Below are 24,193 nucleotides of genomic sequence, written 5' to 3'. Positions count from 1 at the left end.
ATGTCGCTGGGCAAGTACGAGCGGCATTGCGACTCCATCAGCTCCGACTTCGGCAGCGAGTCGTCGGGCCGGGCGGGCTCGCGCGGTGGCGGCGGCGGCCTGCCCGGCGAGCAGGAGGAGCTGCACTACATCCCCATCCGCATCCTGGGCCGCGGCGCCTTCGGCGAGGCCACGCTCTACCGCCGCACCGAGGTAGGCTGCCCGCCGCCGCGGCCGGGCCTGCCCGCACAGCCCGCACACCGAGCCCCGGGCGGGCGGCGGCGACGGGCCCGCAGCGGCCGCCGAGGCCGCGCCGCCGCCCCGCGTCCCCGGCGCCTCGCAGGCCCCTCCGAGATCCCCCTTTTCTTTCCTGACCTGCTACCAGTTTTTTATTGGAGGCAGCTCGCGGAGGTGCTGCAGCTCGAAGCTGCGAGCGAGCACCGAGCACCCCCCCGGCAGCTCGCTCCGAGCACCTCTCGTGGCGTGTGAGCACCTAGCAGGGCAAGCTGAACTTGCTTTTATTTTTCGCGGTGATTTTTAGGAACGGCTTCATATTCATAATTGTTGGTCCTGTGGGACCGTGGGGCAATATGCTACAAGCGTAGGATTGCAAATGCACCTTTCCTCCCACCCCCAAATGTTGGACCAGAATACACCTAGTCTTAACTGAGACCAAAGTCTGTATCTTTTTCCCTCTACGTCCCCCCTGCCTTTTTTTCCTCTTTTTTTTTTTTTTTCTTTTTTCCTTTCCAGAGAGGATGCCAGCCAGCTAGAAAGATGGCTTCAGGCTGCTCTTCTGAGCATTAAAAAGAAAATTTCAAACTTATTGTTGTGGAGAATCTTCGTCTTAAGCCTCTAAGAAGTTGGAAGTCTGTTTACCTTTCCTGAAATTTTAATTTCCTGCAATAAAGGCACTTGCCGTTCTCCTCAGAGCAGTGTGTTTTAATTAAAAGACGTTTTTGTGTTGCAGGATGACTCACTCGTCGTGTGGAAGGAGGTGGACCTGACCCGGCTGTCAGAAAAGGAGCGTCGTGATGCTTTGAATGAAATCGTTATCCTTGCTCTGTTGCAGCATGAGAACATCATTGCGTACTACAATCACTTCATGGATAACACCACGCTGCTCATTGAGCTGGAGTACTGTAATGGTGAGATCCCCACTCCCACTGAGGAAGAGGAGGCTGCTGCGGTGCTGAGTTACCCTGGCACAGAGCCTGCAGGGAGTACCTGCTGCTTGGGCCTCTTCTAGGGAGCAGAGGCGTGGAGATGAGTTCTGTTGTGTAGCTGCTGCAGAAGAGATTGAGAACTCTTCTGTGCTGTAGTGGACTACGCCTACACTTCTAATGTGCCCCGCGTTGTTCTCTCAGGGGGGCAGCAGGAAAAGGCTATGAGGATATTTGAACCTCTCTGCCAATCCGGAATTGAGGCTGTTTTTCAGTGCAGTTGCTTATAGACGCCTTCATTTGGCACAAACAAACATTTGCCTGACACTGTCAACTTCTGTATTTACTGCTAGAGAAAAACACAGTCCTTCTGGTAGTGGAGAAAACCTTCAAATTCCATCCAAGAGTAGATCAAATGGTGTTACTTGAAATCTGTGCAGGGAAACACAGGCCTCTTGAAGCTCCATTTGTTTTAGGAGACCCCTGTGTCAATTCCTTGGCTCTTCCATAAAGACCACATGCTTAGGGCCATTCTATATTGGAAGACATTGAGAGAGAGAGTGTGTAATGTTCTTGTCTATGTATGTTAATGTCTCTAAACTGATTGTTTTAGTTTGGGATAATAATAAAGAGGTGAGTGTACAACCTGTGTTACACGGGTATGTCTGAGTCCAGCTGGGGATATAGAAATAGGGGCTCAAGAAGAGGGAAACTGGTTTAGCATAATGAGTAATTTTTGTCAATGGTTGGGTAAGTAATATTTTTTTCTTTTATAGTGTACAAGTCCAAGATTGTTTGCAAGTAATCTTTAAGGCTATACTGGATACTGTCAGACACTTTTCAGAATCCCCTCCAAAAAAAAAACACAGCACGGAGGAAAAAAACAGATTTTGAACGTTTCTGCTGTATAATGGCCAAGTCTCTTCGAGAGATCTTGAAAAGACTTTTGAATTTTACCAGATGCTCTCCCCTCTTCAATGAAGAAATTGTTGTTTTGCCCATCGTGCTGTCTGTGCATAGTGGTACCAGGAGAGTTGGAATCATAGAATCATGAATCACTGAATACATCCGCAATAGTTTGCGGGGAGAAGCAGCCTACAAAATAGATGTGTTAAAGAGAAAACAGGGGGCCAAAACTTAAATTGATTAGATTAGCAAAAAAGTGTATTTTTGTTTGCTTTTGTACGTAGAGATATTGATTAATTGAGCTTAGAACTAAATATTCTCATGGCTTATCATCTTGGTGGTATAGTCTGGCATGTTTCACTTTGGTTCAAAAAAGCTACAGAAAAAGATGGAAAAAAATCAAAGTTGAGAAACAGAAATCACTAAAAACCTATGTAGTCTGAATCACAGAGAAAGATTCCTGGGGTAAGGTAGAAATGAGTGCTTTGGTTAATTTGTAAGAGTCATTTACAGATCATTTGTAAGAATGAAAGTAGGACTGGAAAATCAAATGTTAGAGATTATAATAAGGCAGAATGAGAAGAACGTAAGTAAAAGGACTCTTAATTGGAATATTAGAAAAATCTTTCTAATGTGGAAGTCTTAATCCCTCAAGGAAGCAAAGGAGCCATCATCACCTTTTTTTTCTGAACATCTACATGTTTTTGCTTACTTTTTGGCCTACATGTTTACAACTGTTTTGGGGATAATGTACAGCAGAAAGCTGTCTTGCACTATCCTTTTGTTAGGATGTAATATATGATAACTAGCAAGCGGAACAGCAGTAGAATGTGATGAGAGATTTGGGGTTTACTGGTAAGATGGCAAGGACTCTTGCTGTTCCCTGCCTGCAGCAATCTATGCATCATTTCTTTTAATTCTTGATTCTAAGTCTGCAGTCTTCAAGTTTTGGCACTCTGAGGAGATTATTTGATGATTTCAGGCTGCTGTTGAGGTTCTAGTGCTGTAATCAACCCTGTTTTTGAATTCTTTGTTGATGTATTTGGCAGGTAGATGAAGGAAACAAGCAGGTCAGCTGGGTAGTAAGTATGGAAAGACAGTAACTGCTGCTTTCAGGGACTTCTCTGGACTTGTAATTTATTTCTGTTTACTTATTTCTTAATTATTTTTTGTCCTGTTCAGCAGGATGGTCTTACATGTGTTTGCGTACCCCCAGATGTAGTGACCGGTGAAAAAGTAGGGATTGTTGCATTTTCTTTCTGACTCATTATTCAGAGTATATTGAATGGTTATGTTAGAAAGAACAATCCCTGCCTAAGCTTTAATACACCAGTGAGGTTCTCAGATGGAAGAGCTTAATTTTGTTAGTGCCTTCCCGGTTTAAGTAAAGAGTCTGAGGGAGAGCTGTGATGAACCATCAGGTCTCCTGTGGGGATCCGAATATTCTCAGCAGAACAACTGCTGCCGTTAACCACGATAAACCTCTTTCTGTCTCTCTCCCTTACAGGAGGGAACCTCTATGATAAGATTCTGCGACAGAAAGACAAGCTGTTTGAAGAAGAGGTAATTTTGCCTGTTTTGAAGGAGCAGCAGGGCTGACCTGATGTTGTGGGGGTCTGACTGTTTATCTGAGTATTTATATTCTAATTTTTCCACAGTAATGCTGGGGAGAATTTTGTGTAGATCTGGGGACTGATACCCCTTTTCTCCTATTGGGTATCACAAGCGTTTATGGTTTATCAGAAATCTTTTATTTTTCCTTTTAATTTTGGCAGTCCCTGGCATTACAGAAAGAAAGAACTCCATACTCTCAGCTCAACTTTGGTCACTTTATCATCTTGGCTAGCATTTTAATTTAAAAATCTGTTTGTGGTTCTTCATGGTTTGTGTTCCAATTTTTCTCATTCTTTAGCCATTCCATGGGTTCTTTTCAGACTAAGCCTCGTTTAGTAGTTACTTTGAAACTTTATCATCATGGGCTTTTTTTCCTATCCTTTTTTTGGGGGCATTTATTTCCCACTCTGTTTTTCCTCTGCTTGCTGTGATAATTACACTGTTTTCCTTTATAAAATATTTTTTAAAGTCTTCTGGCTCATAGTGCATATTAAATAGCCCACTTCTCATTCTAGAGAGCCCAACAGCAGACAGCAGTTCTTTCACAGATGGTCGTTAGTTTGACTCTTCCCATTTCTTTTCGCTTAATGACTTTTGACTTCAGTGACACTTATCAGGACAATACTATAAAAGGTGCTAGAACAAACAACTTTTTGGTTGTAAAAAAAAAAAAGCCAAAACCAAAAAACTTCTCAGAGATTTTCAAAACAAGAAATTTCCAAGGAAATGACAAATTTGCGTACTTCCCAAAAGACCCTCTAAATAGTACAGCTAGGCAGCCTTGCTGTGCCTCTGTATGTCACGTCACGTGCACCTATTTTCTCTGATTCTCACATAAGGCTTTATTCCTGCCTTTGCAGATGGTGATTTGGTATCTCTTTCAAATTGTGTCAGCTGTGAGCTGCATTCATCGAGCAGGAATCCTGCACAGGTAAGGGTGGCATGCAGTAAAATTGAAGCGAAATGGTGCTTTGCAGGTGTGAGTACAGAACTCCTCTGAGTAGCTTTTGCTTCTGTGCTTAAAGCCAACACTGAACTTCTCTGTTCAAAATGTAGCTGGAATGCTCAGACATTAAATATCACTGATATCACATTTTTTTCAATAAATAGAAACTGTCTTGTTATGAATATGCAAGAAGTTTTTCATATGAAAATGGAGCCACTCTGTGTGGTGCTGCAGCTCTGTGAATAAAGAGTTAATCCATGTGGGAAGGGAGCAAATTTTCTCTTTATTGCCATAGCACATAAATGGTGCTTGCTAAATTGGGTAGGAAGGAGCAGTCTCTGGTGACCTCCCTCCTGCTTCACAGGTAATAGCTGCATATCACATGTATGTCCTTGTGTAGTTCCTGAAGGCTGACAGTGATAAAGATTTTGATAAAGATTTGGCATTGGTGTATTGTAAGATCCACCCAGGTGCATATTTGTCCTGCATTTGGCATAATCCCATTTGTTTGGCTTGTTGAGGAAATAATATAGATTATTAGCTGGTCATGATAATTTTGACATTGACAGAGTGTTTAATAAGTAGCTAGTTGCCTTTTTCTTCTGCCCTTTTCTATTTGGGAGAGGTAAATTTCATTGCTTACGTGTGTGCTTCAGGAGTGCCCAGTGCTGCATGGGCAGAGTAAGGAGGCTGTAGTGTTCCGGGGAGCACCACAGCAGAGAGCTGTGGGTGGATGACATAGTGGGCCACATCTTTCTGTAACTAATGAGGCTGTAGGAGGACGTCTTCTGTGGGACAGCATCCTGATTGCTGCCGTTCTGATCTTTGGTAGAGCTTACTAATGAAGGGTTGGTGCCTAACGCTCAGCACAGCAGTGCGTATGTTTTTGACTTCAAGCAGATGTCATGTCTGTCCTGCTTCGCAATGATCTCCTGCTTACCACCTCTGACAGACACCTCTGGCCTTCCTGCTTTTACCCATCCTGACAGAAAGGTTCACAGTCTACGAATATCTGTGGCCCCAAATCTTTCCATAATAACAAATTGAACAGTTATTTAAATGTTTGCAGTGATTTCCTTCTGCTGCAGACATTGTCAGAGTGACCCAGGACTTTGCGATGCCCCAAGTGGATGAATGCAAAGTGCTGCTTTACTTGGTGGTGTCCTGATCTGCACTGGGAAGTTGTTGATGGTACGTTAGGAAAAGGGGGTGTTATGAAGTGTTGGCCATGGGAGGCATATTCTGCAGGAACTTCCTCCCTGTATTTACAGCCTCTTGTATTGATCTGTGAAACTTTAAATACAAATTATTTTGCCTGGGCCAAAATGTTTTCTATAACTTACGGAATTCAGCATTTTAGTGGCTATCCACCTTTTTATCTTCTGGGTACAGTATATCACGATATACTTTTGCCTGAGGCGTAAGATGGGAAGATGTTATGCTTCTAGAATGGCATCTGTTTTACCCCTCTGTATGTGTTTGTGCATTTAAATATATGCCTGCATAGACATTCATGCATATACTTACGTCTTTGGTTAGCTCAGAAACATCTGGCTTTGGTCCATTTATAAAAACAGGAAAAATAAGACTTGTCCCATGGCTTTCGTGTAAAAAAGGTTTGAGAGTGGGAAAGCAATCTCTGCTCTTGGTCTTCACATAGCTGTCTGGAGGCTCAGCTCTTTGGACTGTCTCGTGTTTGTGTGGGGACATGATAAAACATAGATAGCAGCAGTTACTGCCACAGTACTTTGGATCAAATTGCTTTTGGCAAGTTGCATGTATGAAAAAGTGCCATAGAGCAGAAGTTACTTCATGGGGGGGGCGGTGGAAGAAAGAATGGTAATATGTGAAAAACTGAAATCTGGGAATATATCTGAATGTCTGTATTTCTCTTTCTCCTTTCAGAGATATAAAGACATTAAATATCTTTCTAACCAAGGCAAACCTGATAAAATTAGGAGACTATGGGTTGGCAAAGAAGCTGAACTCTGAGTACTCTATGGCTGAGACGGTGAGTATCTGCCTTATGTGCAGAACAGATTTGATTTTTTTACCTCTACATAAGACCAGAAATGCTTGTTTTTGTTGCTTTTTTTTCCTTTATTCTTTCTATGCCTTTGCATCACCTAAGCTGTCTCAATAGCATGAACATACTTGTTGATGTTTTGCAGCCTACAATTATCCTGGCTCCTGGTTTACCTTCTGAAGATCTGTCTCTGCAAAGCAGCAGTAGATGAATGAGAAATGACACTATGGGCATGTAATTGTACCAGAGCTGGTACAGATGGGTTAGAGAGCACTGCTGCTCTTTCCCTGGTACCTCATTGTGGTACTTCCAAAGGTGAATCTACATCACATAAAGGCCAAGGATACCATCCAAAGAGACAGTGGCTTATGGTCTTGTCACATAGCTTTCCCTTTGGGGTGGTTCTCTCCAGCTTAATAAACCAAAGTAATTTGAGCATGCTGCTCCTCTTACAGGGATATTTTTCCTTTGCTGTGTCTGAGCTGGCTTGCCTGTCTACGCCTCACACTGCCTTGTGCCGTAGATACCTGCCCTTTAACTTTGATATTCAGGCTCTGAACTGAATTTCAAAGAAGCAAGAGAGGCACTCGCTTTCCTTTTGGTAACAATGTGTGGTTTATGGTAATGCCTTTGAAGGGGGGCAAAGTTTGGCAGAAGAGATTGATTCTACCAGAAGGTTGTCAAGATTGGCTTTGTTCCAGATCCTTCCAGAAAGCAGTTTCACACGCAGAGTTATGATGCAGGGCACTGCAGCCACCTGAATGCCTCGGCCTACATTTCCCAGCTCTATTAATTCTTTTATGAGCAGTAGGCTTGGAAAGGGAGGCATTTTCTGGAGCTCTTATTTGCCAGAGGCTTTTATAGCTCAGGATGGCAGCCAGCTTGCCCTTCCCCTTACCAGGGGTTATTATTGGATTTCATTCAAATTATTGGTGTCCCCCTAGGATACATAATTAAACACTCATCAGCCTCCTTCCAGAACATGAGTGCTACTGTGCAGTTCCATAATAAGTGGGAAGTCAAGGATATTGCATATAGTCCTTGCTAAATATGGGTCTAGCAAAATCATTTCTGGTAGGTCGTGTTCTTCATGGGCTTCTGACTTTCAGAGAAAGCACTGTCTGTGCTATGGATTCCCAGATTTGTTTTTGTCTCTGTTGTCTGGCTTCATCTGCACATGCAATTTTACTTTTCTTTCCCTCTTCACTGATGAAAAATCTTGAATTAAGTGTTTTCAGTGGTCTTTAGTTCTGTATATGCGCCTGTGCTCCAGCCTATTTGCTCAATTTGTGATCTAATGACCAACAGCAATCACAAAGATGTCACTGTGGAAGAAGTCCCTAACATGTTGTTATCAGTATTTTTTGATTACAGAGGTTGTAATCATATCAGTCAAATTATGATTTTGTAAAATGTTAACTTCTTGCTTACTAATGCTGAATTTACCAACCTTTCTCCCCAGTCAAGGGTAATGATATAGAAAAACACGTCTGTGTCTGTCTTCTAGAAAGTTTATATTATACTTTGCTTAAAAAAGGTGTGAGAACATTGTCCTGGTTCCCCCTATGATACTCCAGCTAGGTGAGATTTTAAACCTCCCTGTGAAGAGGGCTCCCATTGCTCTGGCTGCCGGGCTGTGTGAAGGGAAATGGAAAGTGGCTGGTGGTTCTGAAGGTGGTATCTGCTATTCTGGCAGAGCTGATGAGAGGCCAGCTCTGTAGTCCTTGGAGCGTTGCTGAGAGAGTTGAAAAGAGGGCAGCTATAAATATTTCTCTGTCTCCTAAATTCTGTACTTTCCATTTTATTCCACTGTCTGGTTCCTTGCTAAGAAGTCAGCGCCATTCATCTGGAAGCTTAATGTTTGCACCTTGTATCGTGTTTGTTCTGTTTCTCCTTGTTGTGACTTTGAGCTATGCCACTATTTCTGTTGGAGCTGAGGGAGTTCCCATATTTAAATGGTGAGGCTTGGGATTTTGTGCTGGACGAGTAGGTTATATTTTGTTTTAAACAGTTCTTCAGGAAGCTTCACTTCTGCAGTGAAAGCCTTTCAGGTGGGACTCGTGCCAGCTTTCTAGTTACTGACCCAGAAGTAGCCCCTCTTGATTCAGAGACAGAGTGGCTGTTGTCCTGGCAGCTCCCTGTGATCAGACAGAGTGGCTCCACAGCCACGGCTGGCAGCTACTTTTGGAAGCTTTGCTAGATCCCTTTTACCTCAGCCTCTCCAAAGGGTTCCCATATGTCTAGGGAACTGGCCCCCTGACTAACTCCCAATGTAAGGTTAAAAGAGCGTCAAACCCTCCCTGCATTCTTCTGACTACTGCTCTGTGTAACACATCAGAATCTGAGCAAGGTAATGTTGATGATCTTTTGAGAAAAGCAGGTACAAGTTCATGGGTAGGAAGGGAAGAAATGTGCTTATTTCCTCCCTCTACCGTGTGTTAATGGTTTGTCAAGGTCTACATCTCTTGACTGCTGGGTTGTAGCTGCATCTGACTGTAACGGGCCTCTGTCAACATGATGGATACAGAGCCCCAGAACTGAAGGCTGTTGGATTATTTCTGATTGTTAAATGTTCTTTTTTTCCTAGCTTGTGGGAACGCCATACTACATGTCCCCAGAACTCTGCCAGGGTGTGAAGTACAACTTCAAATCAGATATCTGGGCTGTGGGCTGTGTCATCTTTGAGCTTCTCACTCTGAAGAGGACCTTTGATGCTACAGTAAGTTTGCAAACCAGGATGGACTGAGTACCCTGGTTTTCATCATCCCAAAATCCATACTTGGCTTATAGCTTTTCTTAGTTACAGATTTTTTTTTCTTTCATTGTTGATAAATTTATTGATTGGAAGAACAGTGGCCAGCTACAGCCAGAGAAAATGTAAGCAAGATTTCCCCTGCCCTGCACTGCCAGTATCTCTCCAACATCTGACAAACATCCTGTCTGCAGCACTGGGTTTATCAGATGCAGAAATGCAGACTCTGCTAATTTGTATCACTGTTAGGAGTGTAAAATCATTTTGTCCAGAAGAAGGCAGTTTGGGATCAGGCAGTCTTGGTTCGGCATTGGTCGTTAAAAGTTTTATGTGAAGCGTTCTGTAGGGGAAATTTCCAGCCTTGGATTTCATAAGATTTAAGATTTCCTGTCATCAGGGCTGCCAGGTTCCCAGTAATTGTGCTGCTGTGCTGTGCTTCAATGGCAATATGCTGCAGAGGAGCTTTTGTGATCAGAGGAGCCTACCCTGCTTCCACAGCTAGGGAATTTGGCAAAAAGATGAATATTGCCACCAAGGCTTCGCTATCAGAAGTACCACATCTTCAGAAAAGAAAATAGGTTTATGTAGAACCTCCTAGGCTGGGAAGAAGGATCTGGCCTTTCTTTGATCGTAGGAGGAAAGAGTAAACGTTGATGGCCTCTAGCATCTCTCCCTGTTGAACACATTGTCCACAGCAGTTCTTTTACAACTGATACCTACTTTCTGCCTAGAACCCCCTGAACCTTTGTGTGAAGATTGTGCAGGGGAATCGGGCCATGGAGGTTGATTCCACTATCTACTCTCGGGAGCTGATCCAGATGGTCAATTCCTGCCTTGATCAGGTTGGTGAGATGCTTTTCAATTTTCAGACACCTGTGCTGCGCTGCCTGAGCCACTCCATCCAGGGCTGGGGGGCTACCGTGCATGTTTCAGAATGAGGAAGGTTGATTCCGGGTAATACCTTGAAGCCTGATGTGTCACTGGGGCTGGGCTTCTTCCAAACCTTTGAAATCATTCTCTCAAGATGCTCTTCAGTCCTTCAGGACTAGGAGGGGTGCTGGGTTTGTTCTCATGATGCTTGTTTTGTGGGCTGACCAAAGTGGTCACTTTCTCATGTGGTGCTTTGAAAGCAGGACCATCAGTTCAGTACTGTCTCTTAAAGCTCTGGCTTTCCTGCTATGACTCTGCATTTCTGTAGGGAATTAACTTCTTGGAAACAAATGTAATACTGATATCTTTGTAGTGGGGAAATTCATACTACTCATTCCTGGCACTTATTGCTGTTCATTCTAAATATTTAATTCTTTCCTTTCCCTTGTCAAAGGTGTCAGGGAAAAAAGACCATGCATGAGGTCTTCTGGCCCAAGATTATATCATAAATGCTGAGCTTTTCCCAGGGAGTGACGTGTTGCTCACCTCTTTCAGGATCCGGAGAAGAGACCTACTGCAGATGAACTGCTTGAACAACCTCTCCTCAGCAAACGTAGGAGGTAACTGCGTAGTCTTGCCTGGGACCTGGGAGAGCCAGGCATGTCAGGGAGAGCAGGAGGAGGAGGCCTTGTGCAAACTAGTGGTGCTGATGCTTTCAAAGCCAAGCCCTTAGATTAATTTGTGGCTGCCATTACGTGGCTTTTGGAGTAGATTTTATCCACTACAGAAAAAAAGTGTGTTTTGGCTGCCTTGTCTTTGGTCAGTCCCCATCTCTGTTGGCACATGGGTTGGGTGAGAAAGGCCTCTGCAACGCTTGCCTCAGCAGCTTCTGTACTGGGAATGCTGTGCAACCCTTTCTGAGGCTCCTTTGAAGAATGATGATTTTCATTCTTCATTTTAAATCTCTGGGAATGAAGACTTACTCTTAGATCCTTGTATGACCTTTGGAAAAGGCTTTTTTATAATATGCAAGTTCTGCAGTGAGGAGAGACTTGCACTTCCTCCTTTTTTTCTTCCTTTTCCCTGAGGAAGTGTATTGAATGTGGTCAATTTTAATGCAGATTGACCATTGCCTCCATACAGTGTCTTTCTATGAAGGATGGACCAGAGTTTTATACTATTTGGATCCTACTTTGACTGCCCTCAGGACAATGTAGATTTAGTCCTTTATGCAAAGATTATTTTGTTTGGTGTGCAGCAAAGTTGCTGAGTATTGCCTTGCTCATGTAAAAACCCAAATCCTGATAACATTTAGCCCTTTAAGTTATTCTCCTACAATACAAGCATTAGTTGGCTAAATTCTTGTATGTATGTGGTTGTCACTAGCTCTCCTGGAAGCTTGCTAGCTCTGTGACACATTATTTCTGCCCTACTTAATGTGTATTGGTGCGAGCTGGTAAAGAGCTGCCACGTTTCCTCCAAGAGAGAGCAGCATTTTCTGAAAGGCAAAGCTGTGTGTGTGTGTGTGTGTGTGTGTGTGCGCGCTGCTTGTCAGTAAATTGCTTTGGGAGTTGTGTTGCTGTTTCCTAAAATGTTTTTTCTCTTTTGGCAGGGAGATGGAAGAGAAAGTCACGCTGCTTAATGGGCCAAACAAGCGACCAAGGTAATTATTTGGGCACGTGTTTGAGAGGAAATCTGCAAAGAACAGCTCCCCAGAGAGGAATTTTAATGAAAGTGTTGGACTGCGACAATTTTAATGGAATAGTGTAGTTTAGAAGAGCAGCGAGTGCTAGAAATTTTGCATATTCATTCCACGGTTGGTGCAATTCCAAGTTTTGTTCTGCCATTTGTATTCTGTCTGTATGTATGACTAGAATCTTACCTCAGGACCATCCTGCTGAGGATGTGCTTTTCACATCCCTTCTTTCAGGCAGGTTCCCTTCAGCAGGAAGAATATGACTGTCTGACTGTTGACCGTCTTTCATAATGAATATGAAATGAATATACATGTCTTTCATAAAGCTGGATATGGGGAAACATTCTCCCTCATCTCCACCAAACCTGTAATGCAGGGTGGCTCTGTGTGGCAGATGCATTCCATGACATGTATAGCTGTCTTCCTGTTGAATTATCAGACAAAATTTGACCTTTTTCATCATAAACTTGAAATTGCTGTCCAGGCATTTTACATGGGGTTGGTCACAAACATTTTGTTTTGATTACAGCTCCAATTTTGCAATCTATTTGTGAATTGATTGTCTACATGAATTGTCTGCATAAAAATCGAATTTTGCATTCAGATTCAATACCTGAAACTTAAATAAAGAGGTGGTGAAGTGAAAATAGGAGGTTTGGGTTGCTTCCATTAATGTTTGCTGGAGGCTCCTTTCTCTGCTGCTCTGAAACAGATTTGTTCCTGAGCCTCTCTGTAACAGTTCAGGCCTCACAGTCTCTGAGCAAAGAGGGCATTTGGTGAGAAGGAAGAACAGGAGGAATGGTTCTGAAGGGCTGCAGGTTGGGCATGGGAAAATGGATAGCGTGTGGTAGCGAAGCGAGCGGGGACGGCGATCGTAAAGTCGTTATTAAAAGCATGTGTGTTTTGTGGGGGCGGGTCTCGTGCAGGTCAAGTGCCATGAATGAGGCGCCCATCGCAGTCGTGACTTCACGCACTAGCGAGGTGTATGTCTGGGGGGGTGGCAAGTCCACTCCCCAGAAGCTGGATGCCATCAAAAGTGGCTGCAGCGCACGCCAAGTGTGTGCTGGTAACACTCACTTTGCTGTGGTGACAGTGGAGAAGGAGCTCTACACGTGGGTGGTAAGTGAGAGAAACCACAGGAAGTGCTTAAAGGACGAGAGGAGAGTCCAGATCCACCAGAACCATTCATGAGCCTGTTAAAGCCTCAGGAAATTTGATTGTAGGGAATGCTGGGGAACGGAGGAGACAGTCTGCTTTGCAAGTCTCCCAAGGTAAATTGTTTTTGAGAGAAGTTTTCAATCACGCTGGGGTGTGTTTTGGAGATCTGCTGTGCACTTGAGGCCTGCAGGTGGTGGATCTGTAAAACAAGAGCCGTATCAAACATCTCCTCTTCCTCTTTTTGGACCATTAGAAATGCAGTGGAGGCTTGATGACATTCAATTGGCTTTTGTATATTTGAGGAGGGTTTTCTGAGATTATAGAGAATGGGATGGTTGACCTCACTGTAGAACAGAAGCTATCTGTGAGGAGACTTATCAATATAGCCAGAACTGTCCTGTACTAACTCTGATTTTCACAAATTTTGCAACAGCTTAAAAGTGAACAAAAAATGGTAGCATATAATGTATTTATAACAGCTGAGTCCAGTCATCTTGGATTTACATGGTCAATAGCAGGGATTTCGTGCAGATACCCAGGCTTACACCAGGTTTTGTATTTATGATATGGAATCTGTTAGATGAGATTAGGAAACACTGGTAAGTGGGTGAGAGAAGAAAGAGATCCAAATTGCAGAGGAGCATCTTGAGTCATTCGCTGGATGATCCTCCTAGCATGGCCATTGAAAAATTTCACTTGGCTATTAACATTTTAGTTTCAGCTTCAGCACTACTTGGAGCTGAAGTTTGTCTTTGCCTGCAGACTTGGCAGGCTCAGCTCTTCAGTGACATTTGTTTCACTGCAGATATTTGGACATAAAAATGTAGGTAAAAAGGCTGAAGTGTGAATTGCAGTCCTGTAGCAAGGGAGGTGGCCTGGCAGATAAGTGCAGGGAGGGGAGGGAGGGAGCAGGGATTCCTCCCTGATTCTTAGACCCACCTGAGGGTGCACACATTCCTCGTGAGTGTCTTAAGTGCCTGAAAGTCTGTGCTGCCTATTACGTGGCGCTTGCTGTTACACCAGAGTGAAACAGCCTTTTCCCAGGAGAGCTAAGACACTTCCTCTTGCACTTTTCTGTTGTTCCTGGGAAGCTTTGTAGTTACTGGCACTGTCTGCTGTGTTGTGGATACGTAACCTCACAGATGTTTCTGTTTTCCAGAACATGCAGGGGGGTACCAAGTTACATGGGCAGCTGGGGCATGGAGATAAGGCCTCCTACCGGCAACCAAAGCATGTGGAGAAGCTTCAGGGAAAAGCCATTCGCCAGGTGTCCTGTGGGGATGACTTCACAGTCTGCATCACAGGTAGGAGCTGCAAGGGGAGAACCCTCAGAGAACCCTCCCTTTGCTGTGCTGAGGAGATGCTTGCCTTAGCAATAAGATTAGTAGAGCAGCTACTAATCCATGTTTTACTTCCAATAGTTTTGCAAATAACAGGTGCAATAGGGGAGGTAAATCCACATTATTCTACAAAAGAAAATACTGAATCCCAAGGAGAGTGACTGTTTGGCTGAAGATGGGTCCCCTTATGGGGCACCCCAAGATTGAAATGAGAGGTGGATTTGAGACATACTATTTAATTCAGAAAAGCTTGAGACCTGGTGACTGCATCTAATTCTTCAGTACTTTTAAGGATGTATGAGCCATGGTATTACCTGTTGTGGGAAAGTTCAGATCATGCTATGCCCTTGAAAACATAATTCTCAACATGAGATTTTCCAGTTTGTTCTGCCAGTTCTGGAAAAGCAAAGTCTGGCAGAGATGAATTCATTATCACAGCACATTGAGTGTTTGGCTTAGGGCATCTCAGGGTCAATTTGTGGGTTTCTGTTACAAAAGGTGGCAGGTTCAGCCATGTGTTTTGTAATATTAGTGCTGCAAAGGCAGCAGCTTGTAGCATAAGGTCGTTCATCTTCTTGATAACTAAGAACTGCTCTGTATCTCCTGATGCCGTTCCTCTGCATTGAAGATGGGGGAGATTACAAAAAAGGGTTTGCTCTTGCCACATCTTCAGAGGTTGATATGCAGCCTGTTACAAGGTGTCCGTGCTGACTGCTTCCTTTGTGCCCTGCAGATGAGGGCCAGGTGTATGCCTTTGGCTCAGACTATTATGGATGCATCGGCATTGACAAGGCTCAAGGCTCTGAAGTGCTTGAGCCCCTGCAGTTGGATTTTTTTCTTACCAACCCTGTGGAGCAGGTCTCCTGCGGAGATAACCACGTGGCAGTTCTCACCAGGAACAGAGAAGTCTACACGTGGGGCTGTGGGGAGTATGGTAGGTAGAGCCTCTGTGGGCCTGGTGGCATTGGGGCACGGCTGCCCTTCGAAGCGGCTTCGTGTAGGTGTGCGGTGCAGGACCTGGCTGAGGGCTGTCTGCTGTATCCTGGGGGGAGAGATTGCTTCTTTGGGTCTTTCTTTCCTTGTGAGAATGGGGACTGGCGACTGAGCTCTTGGGATTTCCTTCGGGAAATTGTAGGGTGCTGGAGGAGGCATCTCTGGTACTGGGGTAGTCTTTCTGGAAGTGGAGATGGATTATCTTGAGAAATGGCAAGTGATGATGGATGTAGAGAAGCAGGTTTCTAGTGGGGAGATTCCTTTGGGACTAGGGAGAGATCATACTGGTTTTTTAGGAGCAGGTATTTTGCGTGGCTGTTTCTGACTGCAGTGTTCTTGCTGATACAGGGCGCTTGGGCTTGGATTCGGAAGAAGATCACTACACCCCTCAGAAGGTAGGGCTTTCACTGCCTCTTTCCAAAACCTGCATGGGCATAAATGCAGGTTACTCCCTGTTCTGAAATATTGCCTGTCTGAAGTGATGTGTGCTTTTTAAAATATATATATATATATTTAAATATAAATATATTTATAAATATATTAATATAAATATATAAATAAATATAAATAAATATATATATATTATTTTTATTTTTTCATTTCCTGAGGTATTATAAGGTTTGTGAGGGCTTTACCTTTACTTTGCTTCATTTGTCCTTGGGCATGCCTCCCCAAACTGGCTAGCAACTTGACTTAGAGATTCATGTCTCTGATACTCAAGCTGAAAGTGCAAATGCTGAGCTTGGAGAACACTGTAGAAATCTCAGTAGGAAATAACCAAATTTCCTCCTTCAGATCTGTAGAGGAATCACGCAGCATTGCAGACAATTGGGAATCTTTGACATGCATTAAAGATGAGTTGAAAGTAAAACTTTCTTAAAATATTTAATGTATTAATGTTTAATGTATTAATTCCATTGTGGATAGTAAAAACAAACAAGAAAACAATAACCTTGAGCCAAATTTGACTTGCTGGTATTCTTCTTAGCTGCAGTGTTCTGCAGGACAGATCTGCATCATACATGGGCACAGGCACGCCAGGCTGATATCAGCTGGAGCTTCTGGTGCACAGAGTACATTGCATGCTTAGTAAGTGGTGCCTGGAAGCTATGTGGTGCCTGGAAGCTATACATCTGCAGTCAGCCAGTATTGCACCCACACTGCAAAGACCCAGCCCTGCTTGGCTGGCTGGGCTGGGTGCTTCTAAATGCCAGTTGCTGAGATGCCTGTGCACCGTATTTCTTGTTCCTTCTGTTCAGAAGTGTCTACATAGCAAGGTCTAGACATGTCTTAATTTACTGTATTGGGGCTGGAGTTTCTCAGTGTGCCTTAGATTTTATGATTTTATTGCACCTTCATTGACACGACCACATTAGGTGCTGTCAGACTAGCTCTGTTTCAATGTGTTTTCCATGGGGCCCACGAGATTTTGATTTTTTCATGATTTGTTTCTTTTATGTAGGTGGATGTTCCAAAGACCTTAAACATCGTGTCTGTTCACTGTGGCTGTGATGGGACTTTCCTGCTCACCCAGACAGGCAAAGTTTTGGCGTGTGGCCTCAACGAGTTCAACAAGTTGGGCTTGAATCAGTGCACATCAGGGATAATTAACCACGATGTAAGTGCATTCAGATCCCTGGTTCTAACTTCCAGCAGCCAGTAGCACATGGGGAGATAGAGATCCTACACCACTGACATTAGTGCATTAGTGTTGTCCCAGTCAGTTCCAGTCCAAGAAGATAGATATTGGTGTAGTGAGAAGAGGCAAATTGTTCCTCAGCTTCCTGATTGCCCTGTGGGCCCATGTCAAAGCTGAGGCAATAAAACAGCTAGTGGTCTTTGTCAAGGCCATGTACCCTGTGACATGGAATCTGGCAGGAGCTTCCCACAGCTTGGAGGGGGCTGAGCTGACGCTGTGGTCTGTCGAGACCTGCTCGAGTAGCCTTAACTGATGAACATCTGTTTTCTCACTCTGTGCTTACCTAGATGTTGTCTTTTCTCAGACATACTGTGAAGTGCCCTACACCACTTCCCTCACTTTGGCCAAGCAGCTCTCCTTCTACAAGATCCGTACCATTTCTCCAGGGAAGACCCACACAGCATCTATTGATGGTGAGTCCCACTCATAACCCCTGAGGATGGGCCCCACTTTCCTGAAGCCAGAGAAGGGAATTATAAGCTGGTGTCCTCAGAATTGGACACTGATTCTACATCAGCTTTGCCCTCTTAGCCTGGCTTCCCTTGGTGAACCAGCAGATCCATGCAGGGGTTACACTGGCACATGAGGGTTGCACTGTGGTAGCAGGACTTGCAGATGGCTGAGAAACCTCATGATTGCTGTCTCCTGGCCACAGTAGCATTAGTCATTAGTTACTGGGCCAGTCCGTTTAAAAAAAAAAAAAAAAAAAAAAAAAAAAAACAGATTTTGGAAGATTTATGCTTTGGAAAAGTAGAGGAAACATTTTTGATTCCTCCTAGGCGATGTGAAACTTGGTCAGAGGGCTGGAGGGGTCCCAGCTGCTAGCTTCAGAAAAAGGGAGCAAGACCTGGGTGGGCAATTCCCAGCGGCAGCCGTTCCCCTGGGCTGGCACTGTCCCCTCCCAGCCTGCTCTCCGTGGTGCTTTCTGGCGTCGGGCTGTCGCCGTGAGCTCCCTGCGCACGTGGCTGCTGCCAGAGGTGGCCCTCGCTGTGACCGTCTCCCCGTTGCCCCTGGCAGAGCGAGGCCGCCTGCTGACCTTCGGCTCCAACAAGTGTGGACAGCTTGGCGTCGGGGACTATAAGAAGCGCCTGGGAATTAACCTGCTGGGAGGCCCCTTGGGGGGTAAGCAGGTGATCAGGGTGTCGTGTGGAGATGAATTCACCATAGCTGCTACTGACGGTGAGTGGCTCTTTGCGAGGCTGTGGTGGGTTCCTCTGAAGTACATCTGCAGGATGGTTGCCTGGCTCCCATGGAGCATTTTTTAGACTGCCTTCCACAGCACTGTGCTGGAATAAAGAAATCTTCACAACCTAGGCCCTGTGCCTTGGCCTCGTGCAGTGCCAGGCGTTTGCTGTCCTTAGGTCTGCAGAGTGCTGCCTTGCAGGCTGCTGCTTAGAGCCAGTGCCAGTTTACCCTAGTGCTGGCAAGCTGGTGCTGGTGGGGTACGTGCTTTGAGATGGCATTTACACAGGATCCTTATGATCCCCTGAGATCCCTGCAACAGTTACAGGCTGACAGAGGGTGACTGGAGGCTCCTGAATTTCTCTTTCTTCAGACAACCATATCTTTGCCTGGGGCAATGGTGGGAATGGGCGCCTGGCGATGATACCAACCGAGAGAGCTCACGGCTCCGATATTTGTACCTCATGGCCTCGGCCAATATTTGGATCTCTGCATCATGTCCCTGACTTGTCGTGTCACGGCTGGCACACTATCATCATTGTGGGTAAGTGTGAGTACCCGGTGGATTATTTCTGGACTAGATTAAGATGATACACAGTTTGCCAGGACCTGGCCTGTGAATCTTGCCTGAAAACAAGCCAGGTTGCACTGGGGGAATGTGGTGAGCCTCTCTCAGCTGTTAGACTGCAACACTGGCTTTGTCCTGTGCTCTCTGTAGGAGTTCCCTTGCTCTCCACATGGTCTTTTAATTGAAGGGGTGTGTTCTTTCTCCCTGCAGAAAAGGTGCTGAACTCTAAAACGATCCGATCCAACAGCAGCGGCCTGTCCATTGGCACGGGTGAGTCACCAGCCCTGGGGAGCTGCCTTTTAAGCCAGTTCAGTGGTTGTTGTGACTGGGTCTTCAGCTCACTCCTGAGGCATCGTTTCTCTGTCTTTGAAGGGCGTGACAGAAGTATGTGAAGGGAAGATGTCCAGTTAGTGCAATGCATGGGAAGGGAAGGGGTGAGCCTGGGAAGAAGGGGAGAACTGAAATGTGAGGGAGCACAGGGAAGTTGTAGGGCCTTTGCAGTGAGAAGCGTCAATTTGTCACGGAAATGGTGAGAGCAGTTCACTAAGGGAGCTGAGTGAGGTAGGAGAGTTAGGGAGAAGCTGCTGGAAAGGTTCAGTCCCATGTCATGGGGGAGAAGCTGCAAGAGTGCTGGGGAGAAGGCAGCTGCCGAGGGAGCTGCTGCGGGTACATGCGCTCCTTCACCATGGCTGCACGGGCCTGGCTTCGGGGAAGCCACAGACCCCCCTTCTGTGCCCTGCCTGGGGGTTGGCACCACTTGTGCTCCCTGGAATAGCCCGGTCAGGATACGTCTGAAGTTGTCACTTTTCTTGTTTGTTAGTGGCTCAGAGCTGTACAACTGGAGGAGGAGAGGAAGAGGAAAATGAAGGGGAAGCAGAGACTCCTGATCCCAGTGGAGGCTTTCGAGGAACCATGGAAGCAGATCGTGGAATAGGGGGCTGGATCAGCACTACGGAAGCGAAGGGGCATGACATGGCTGACAGCAGCTCCTGCCCTGGGTGGCTGCGCAAGGTGATGGGCTGCCTCAGAAATGCCTTAGAGTGGGCTCAGAGGCTGGGGAGGAGCAAGGGCCCCTTTCTGTAAGGGCTGCTCAGAAAGGAGTTGACCAGAGTTGCGGGTGCAGTTTCTAGTCTGCATCCACAGAGCGCAGCTTGCGCGCCCCGCTCTGCAGCGCTCGCTGGGCTGGTTCTGGCAGCAGCCTCAGAGCCCGAGCTGTGTGGAGGGCTGGCTGCCTGGGGTGGAGGGTCCTGCTCGCCAGCCCTGCCTCAGGCTGGGGCCCTATAAAGAAATCTTCAGCCATGGCTGATTTTTTTTTACCACGAGAGGGTGCTGGTGAACTGGCTGAGGAGGTTGAAGTCACCTGCAGGAGCGGGCAGGCCTAACAGTGCTGCTTTGGTTTGTTCAGGAGCTGGAGAATGCTGAATTCATCCCCATGCCTGACAGCCCCTTTCCGCTGAGCATGGCATCCTCAGAGCCCGAAAAGGAGACTCTTCCTTACCAGGAACTTCAAGGGCTGAAAGTGGCCCCTGAGGAATCTACTGGATTCAACAAGCCCAAAACAGAGGCCTGGGTAACGTTATTTAGGTTTCCCACAGTGAATTCTTGGCAAAAAGATCCTGGGACTGTTAAACAACAGTGTATGAATTATGGGGAGAGCTGGGAGGGAGTGTTGGATTGACCTGGTTCTTCTGGATGAGGAAAAGAGGAGTGTTGATAATCAAAGAAGTCGTAGCAAATACTATGAAGAGAATGATTCAAGGCATTCTAGAACGTGAGGCAGGAGGTTGTTCAGATTAAAAGAAATCTGTAGAAAAATGCAGTTAAAGTGTTTGAAAATATAGGAGCCTAGCAGCAAAACAGAGAAATCTGTTTAGAAAGCATAAACTGCTGTGAGATGGAGAGGAAGAGGGATTTATATAGGAAATTACTGAAAAGTTATAACCTGTGAGACCGCCCTATTCCAGGAGCATCTGTTCCATGAACAGGCACAGATCTCAGCCTTAGGGACAGGGGTTGGACCGGATGGAATTTGGAGGCAGGAGCTTGCCCAGAACAAGGAGGAAGATGATGGCTCGGTATTGAGACTTGACCAATTTGCCTGCTGGAGACTTTGAAAGCTGGGCCTCGGTGGGGTGATGGCCCTTTGTGCCTGGGCTGCTGCTGTGGCACACGCCACCCTTGGTTCGGCAGTTGCCTTCCACACTGACCCGCTCTGCTTTCCCCCTGCAGCCGCCGTGCGTGGGGGCAGCCCCGCCAGGCGGGGGGCAGGCCGTGCCTCCCGTGGCGGGCTGCGCGTGCGCCGCCCTGCAAGAGGAAGTGGCCCGTCTGCGGGGGCTCGTCCTGCAGTGCCTGCAGGAGCAGAAGCAGCTGCAGCAGGAGACTGTTCGCCTGAGCACCCAGCTGCAGAGCTGCTGCAGGGGCCTGGAGGCAGTGCGGCAGGTGAGCACCCGGCAGCTGCATGCACATGCTGAGGGCTCGGGACCCTGATCCTGCCTCCTGAGCAGCCTGCGGAGGCTGCGGAAAGGGAAGTAGCTCGTAACAGACTCTCCTGTGAGAGCAAAGCTTGGTGGAGTTGCTGGTACTGTCTCCAGTATTAGAAACGGGAATAAAGCCAAGAAGTTGGTTACCTGTGAGGACAGCCCAACCCTGGAGGGTTTGGGATTCCCCATTATCTCTCCTGGTGAGAAAAGAGGGATAGCCAGATATTTGGGAGAGCCCAGATGGCTGTGGAGAGTAGGAGTTGAGCTTTGTGCGATTCCTGGCTTCTTCCCAGCCAGTCCCTGAGCTGTTTCTGAGAGTTGCTGTGTTCGACAGGTGGAAGTTCATTCCAAAGGAACCCAGACAGCCAAAGAGGAGATGGAAGTAGATCCGAAACCTGACTTGGATTCAGATTCCTGGTGTCTCCTGGGAACGGACTCGTGCCGCTCCAGCCTCTAGTCTCCTGAGCCCACTGGGATCCATCTAACTTCACAGCACACTAACCGAACGCAGAGAGCGGCTTTCCTGGCTTCAGGTCACTCGCAGACAAGGAGCGAGGCCGGAGGCTCCGGAGCAGCACCCATGTACGTTTGATATGAACTAGGAGTGAGTTTGGGAGGGGAGGGCCCCTGAGCTCCAGGCTCAGTGATTGAAGCAGCAGCAGCTCTTCTTTGTACCTCATCTGTCCATTCTGCCTGTGAGGCAGAGCAGCCCCGTCACAGCGATGGCTCCAGTAGTGGCTTGTGGCCCTTTCATTGTTTCACTGCTTCCTGGGAGCTGCCTTTGGGACCCCAGTTTTCATCACTGCATTTCTAGGTATGAGGAGGAGGAGGAAGCAAGTTTTACCGAAGCAGGCTGAACCCAAACACTCGCCACCTCCGCTGTAGAAGGGCGAAGGACTTGGGTCCTCTCCCTAGCACGTGGTAAGGCCCAGCTGGCAAGGTTCTTCCCCTCTGTTCAAGGGCAGAGGGAGCAGCAAACGTCTCATTCTGGAGGCAGTGGAGGTCTCCCTGCTGGGGAGATGATGGCAGGCAGCCCTGGCCCTGTGGCTGTGTCCAGTGGCCAGCATGGAGAGAATTTAAAGACTTAATTCTGGAGCCTTAAGCTTTCCACCTTCCAGGCACCGCAGAGAGACAAGTGAAGCAGGTGCAGTTTCCAACAGCAGCAGAGAGGACTCTCTGGGATGGGATCTCTGGTACCCACTTTCAAACCGCCTGCTTTCTAACGAGGTGACGAGTGTCTGGGTCTCAGACCACGTTGCCTATTTCTTCCTCCATCTGTTCAGCCTGGTTTGGGTGCCAGAGCTTCTGGCTTCTTGGCGTAAACCCATAGCTGCCCCCTGCTTGACTTCTGTTCTGCTCAGCCCCTGGCACCCGTGATCTGTGCGGGTGTGGGAAGAATCAGTATTTTTTCCACTCAGTGTTTTGATGAAGCTGGAATGTAGTTTCCTACCCAGAATAGGTCATTAATGCTGTGGTCACAGGATGCAGCCTTTCCCAGTGACTGTGGGTGATCAAGTCTGTGGCCGGAATTCACCCTCTTTCTAGAAGCAAGAGGCTTTCCCAAGGAAATTGGAGATGGGAAGAGGTCTGATGCTCAGAGTTACCTCATTTCCGATTAGATAATTGGGTTAATTTTATTCCCTTTTTTTTTTTTTTAAAGTAATCTGATTTTGGACTAAGCCTGTGGATTGGCGGGGCCCCCAGGAGCAGTTCGTGCCCCCCCGCCCCCTTACCTGAAGTGTCTAAGGAGTCCCGAGTCCCTCTCTCCATTGCTGGGAGAGTGCGGTTGTGATTTTTGTTACCCATAAGTCATCCCCGTCACTAGAATTGCCTTGGGTCTGTTGGAGACGGCTCTGCTGTCACCTCTCCTAGACCTTTTCCTTCAAGAGGCTGTTCTTGGGAACCTGGCGTTCCCCCGTCGCCTCTGGAGGTGAATGCCAAGCTATTCTGCTTGTAACCAGTGCTCCTTAAGCCTTTTCCTGGTGCCTATCACTAGTATCTTGGAGCTCAGTCGAGCGCAGTCTCTCCAGGGCAGCGCTCGGGGCAAGGATAGTGCCAGTGTGTCCGCCCGTTCCTCCTGAAGGAAGGGCGGGAGGACGGCCCTTGTGGCAGGAGCCACATCACCGGGCTGCCCCGGGGGCCCTGCCCTCTTTTCCCCTGCGTGTGGAGCCAGTTCTCGGGTCAGGGTGTCCCAGCGTGGTGGTTGTTGCTGCCGTTGGAAATGAAGGAGCCAGTCGTGCCGCAGCAGAACCTTCGCGGAGTGAAGAGCCGGGCCCGAGCCGTGTCCGGTAATCCTGGAGCATCGAGCACGGGGGAGTCGCTCTCCTGCAGCGCACTGCTATCCTCATCTCCCAATGCTCTGCAGTGGGGAAGCTAGGAGCACGCACTGGATTCCCCTCGGATCTCGTGGAGGGTTAGGGTCCCTGACGGAGGATGCCCTGTACTCCACAATCTCATTTAGTGCCTTAGAAGATTCACGCTATCCAGGTTGTGCCTATTACAGACCACAGACTTCACACCAGCCAGCTATGCAACCAAAAAGCAGTTTAAAGTCAGCACCTCCGTCTTGGCCTGAAATTGGGAGGGCAAGTGGGCAGAAGTGCCTTTGAGCAATTCCGAACCCTTTTGCCTTCTCCCCTTCTTGCAGTGCTAGCCCCGTACGTGTCAGTCTCCTGCTAGTATTGCTCCTGAATTGTTATAGTGAAACACAACCTACGCCTGCTCTGACACTCTGGCTGAAAAACTAGTTTGTCGTCTTTTTTTTGAAAGGTTAAAGGGTGGAGTGGTTTGGAGTTTCTGTTTAAATAAATGTTTAAACCCA

At 46.8% G+C, this 24,193-nt stretch overlaps 1 protein-coding gene across 1 annotated transcript; it reads left to right on the top strand.

Annotated features, from left to right (window-relative positions):
* On the top strand, positions 1–24,193 carry NEK9 (NIMA related kinase 9). The gene is made up of 22 exons (XM_026051767.1): positions 1–192; positions 950–1,127; positions 3,556–3,611; positions 4,523–4,593; positions 6,514–6,619; positions 9,222–9,353; positions 10,118–10,228; positions 10,812–10,876; positions 11,869–11,919; positions 12,879–13,071; positions 14,270–14,414; positions 15,184–15,384; positions 15,792–15,838; positions 16,906–17,061; positions 17,447–17,555; positions 18,160–18,321; positions 18,698–18,868; positions 19,103–19,162; positions 19,713–19,903; positions 20,298–20,462; positions 21,122–21,331; positions 21,707–24,193. Exons 1-22 carry the CDS (start codon positions 1–3, stop codon positions 21,827–21,829), a joined length of 2,895 nt encoding a protein of 964 aa, XP_025907552.1. The 3' UTR covers positions 21,830–24,193.

This window comes from Nothoprocta perdicaria, unplaced genomic scaffold (assembly GCF_003342845.1).
Source record: "Nothoprocta perdicaria isolate Ctin4 unplaced genomic scaffold, notPer1 scaffold_8, whole genome shotgun sequence".
Classification (NCBI taxonomy): Eukaryota; Metazoa; Chordata; class Aves; order Tinamiformes; family Tinamidae; genus Nothoprocta; species Nothoprocta perdicaria.
This window is presented reverse-complemented; position numbering and strand designations above follow the sequence as displayed.

What these genes read in the sequence shown, in the direction of transcription:
- NEK9 (XM_026051767.1), top strand. Translation starts at nt 1, where the DNA reads ATGTCGCTGGGCAAGTACGAGCGGCATTGCGACTCCATCAGCTCCGAC. An exon ending in AGAGGACCTTTGATGCTACA is followed by an intron (nt 9,354 to 10,117) that starts GTAAGTTTGCAA and finishes CTTTCTGCCTAG; the next exon opens with AACCCCCTGAACCTTTGTGT. An exon ending in GCCCTGGGTGGCTGCGCAAG is followed by an intron (nt 19,904 to 20,297) that starts GTGATGGGCTGC and finishes TGGTTTGTTCAG; the next exon opens with GAGCTGGAGAATGCTGAATT.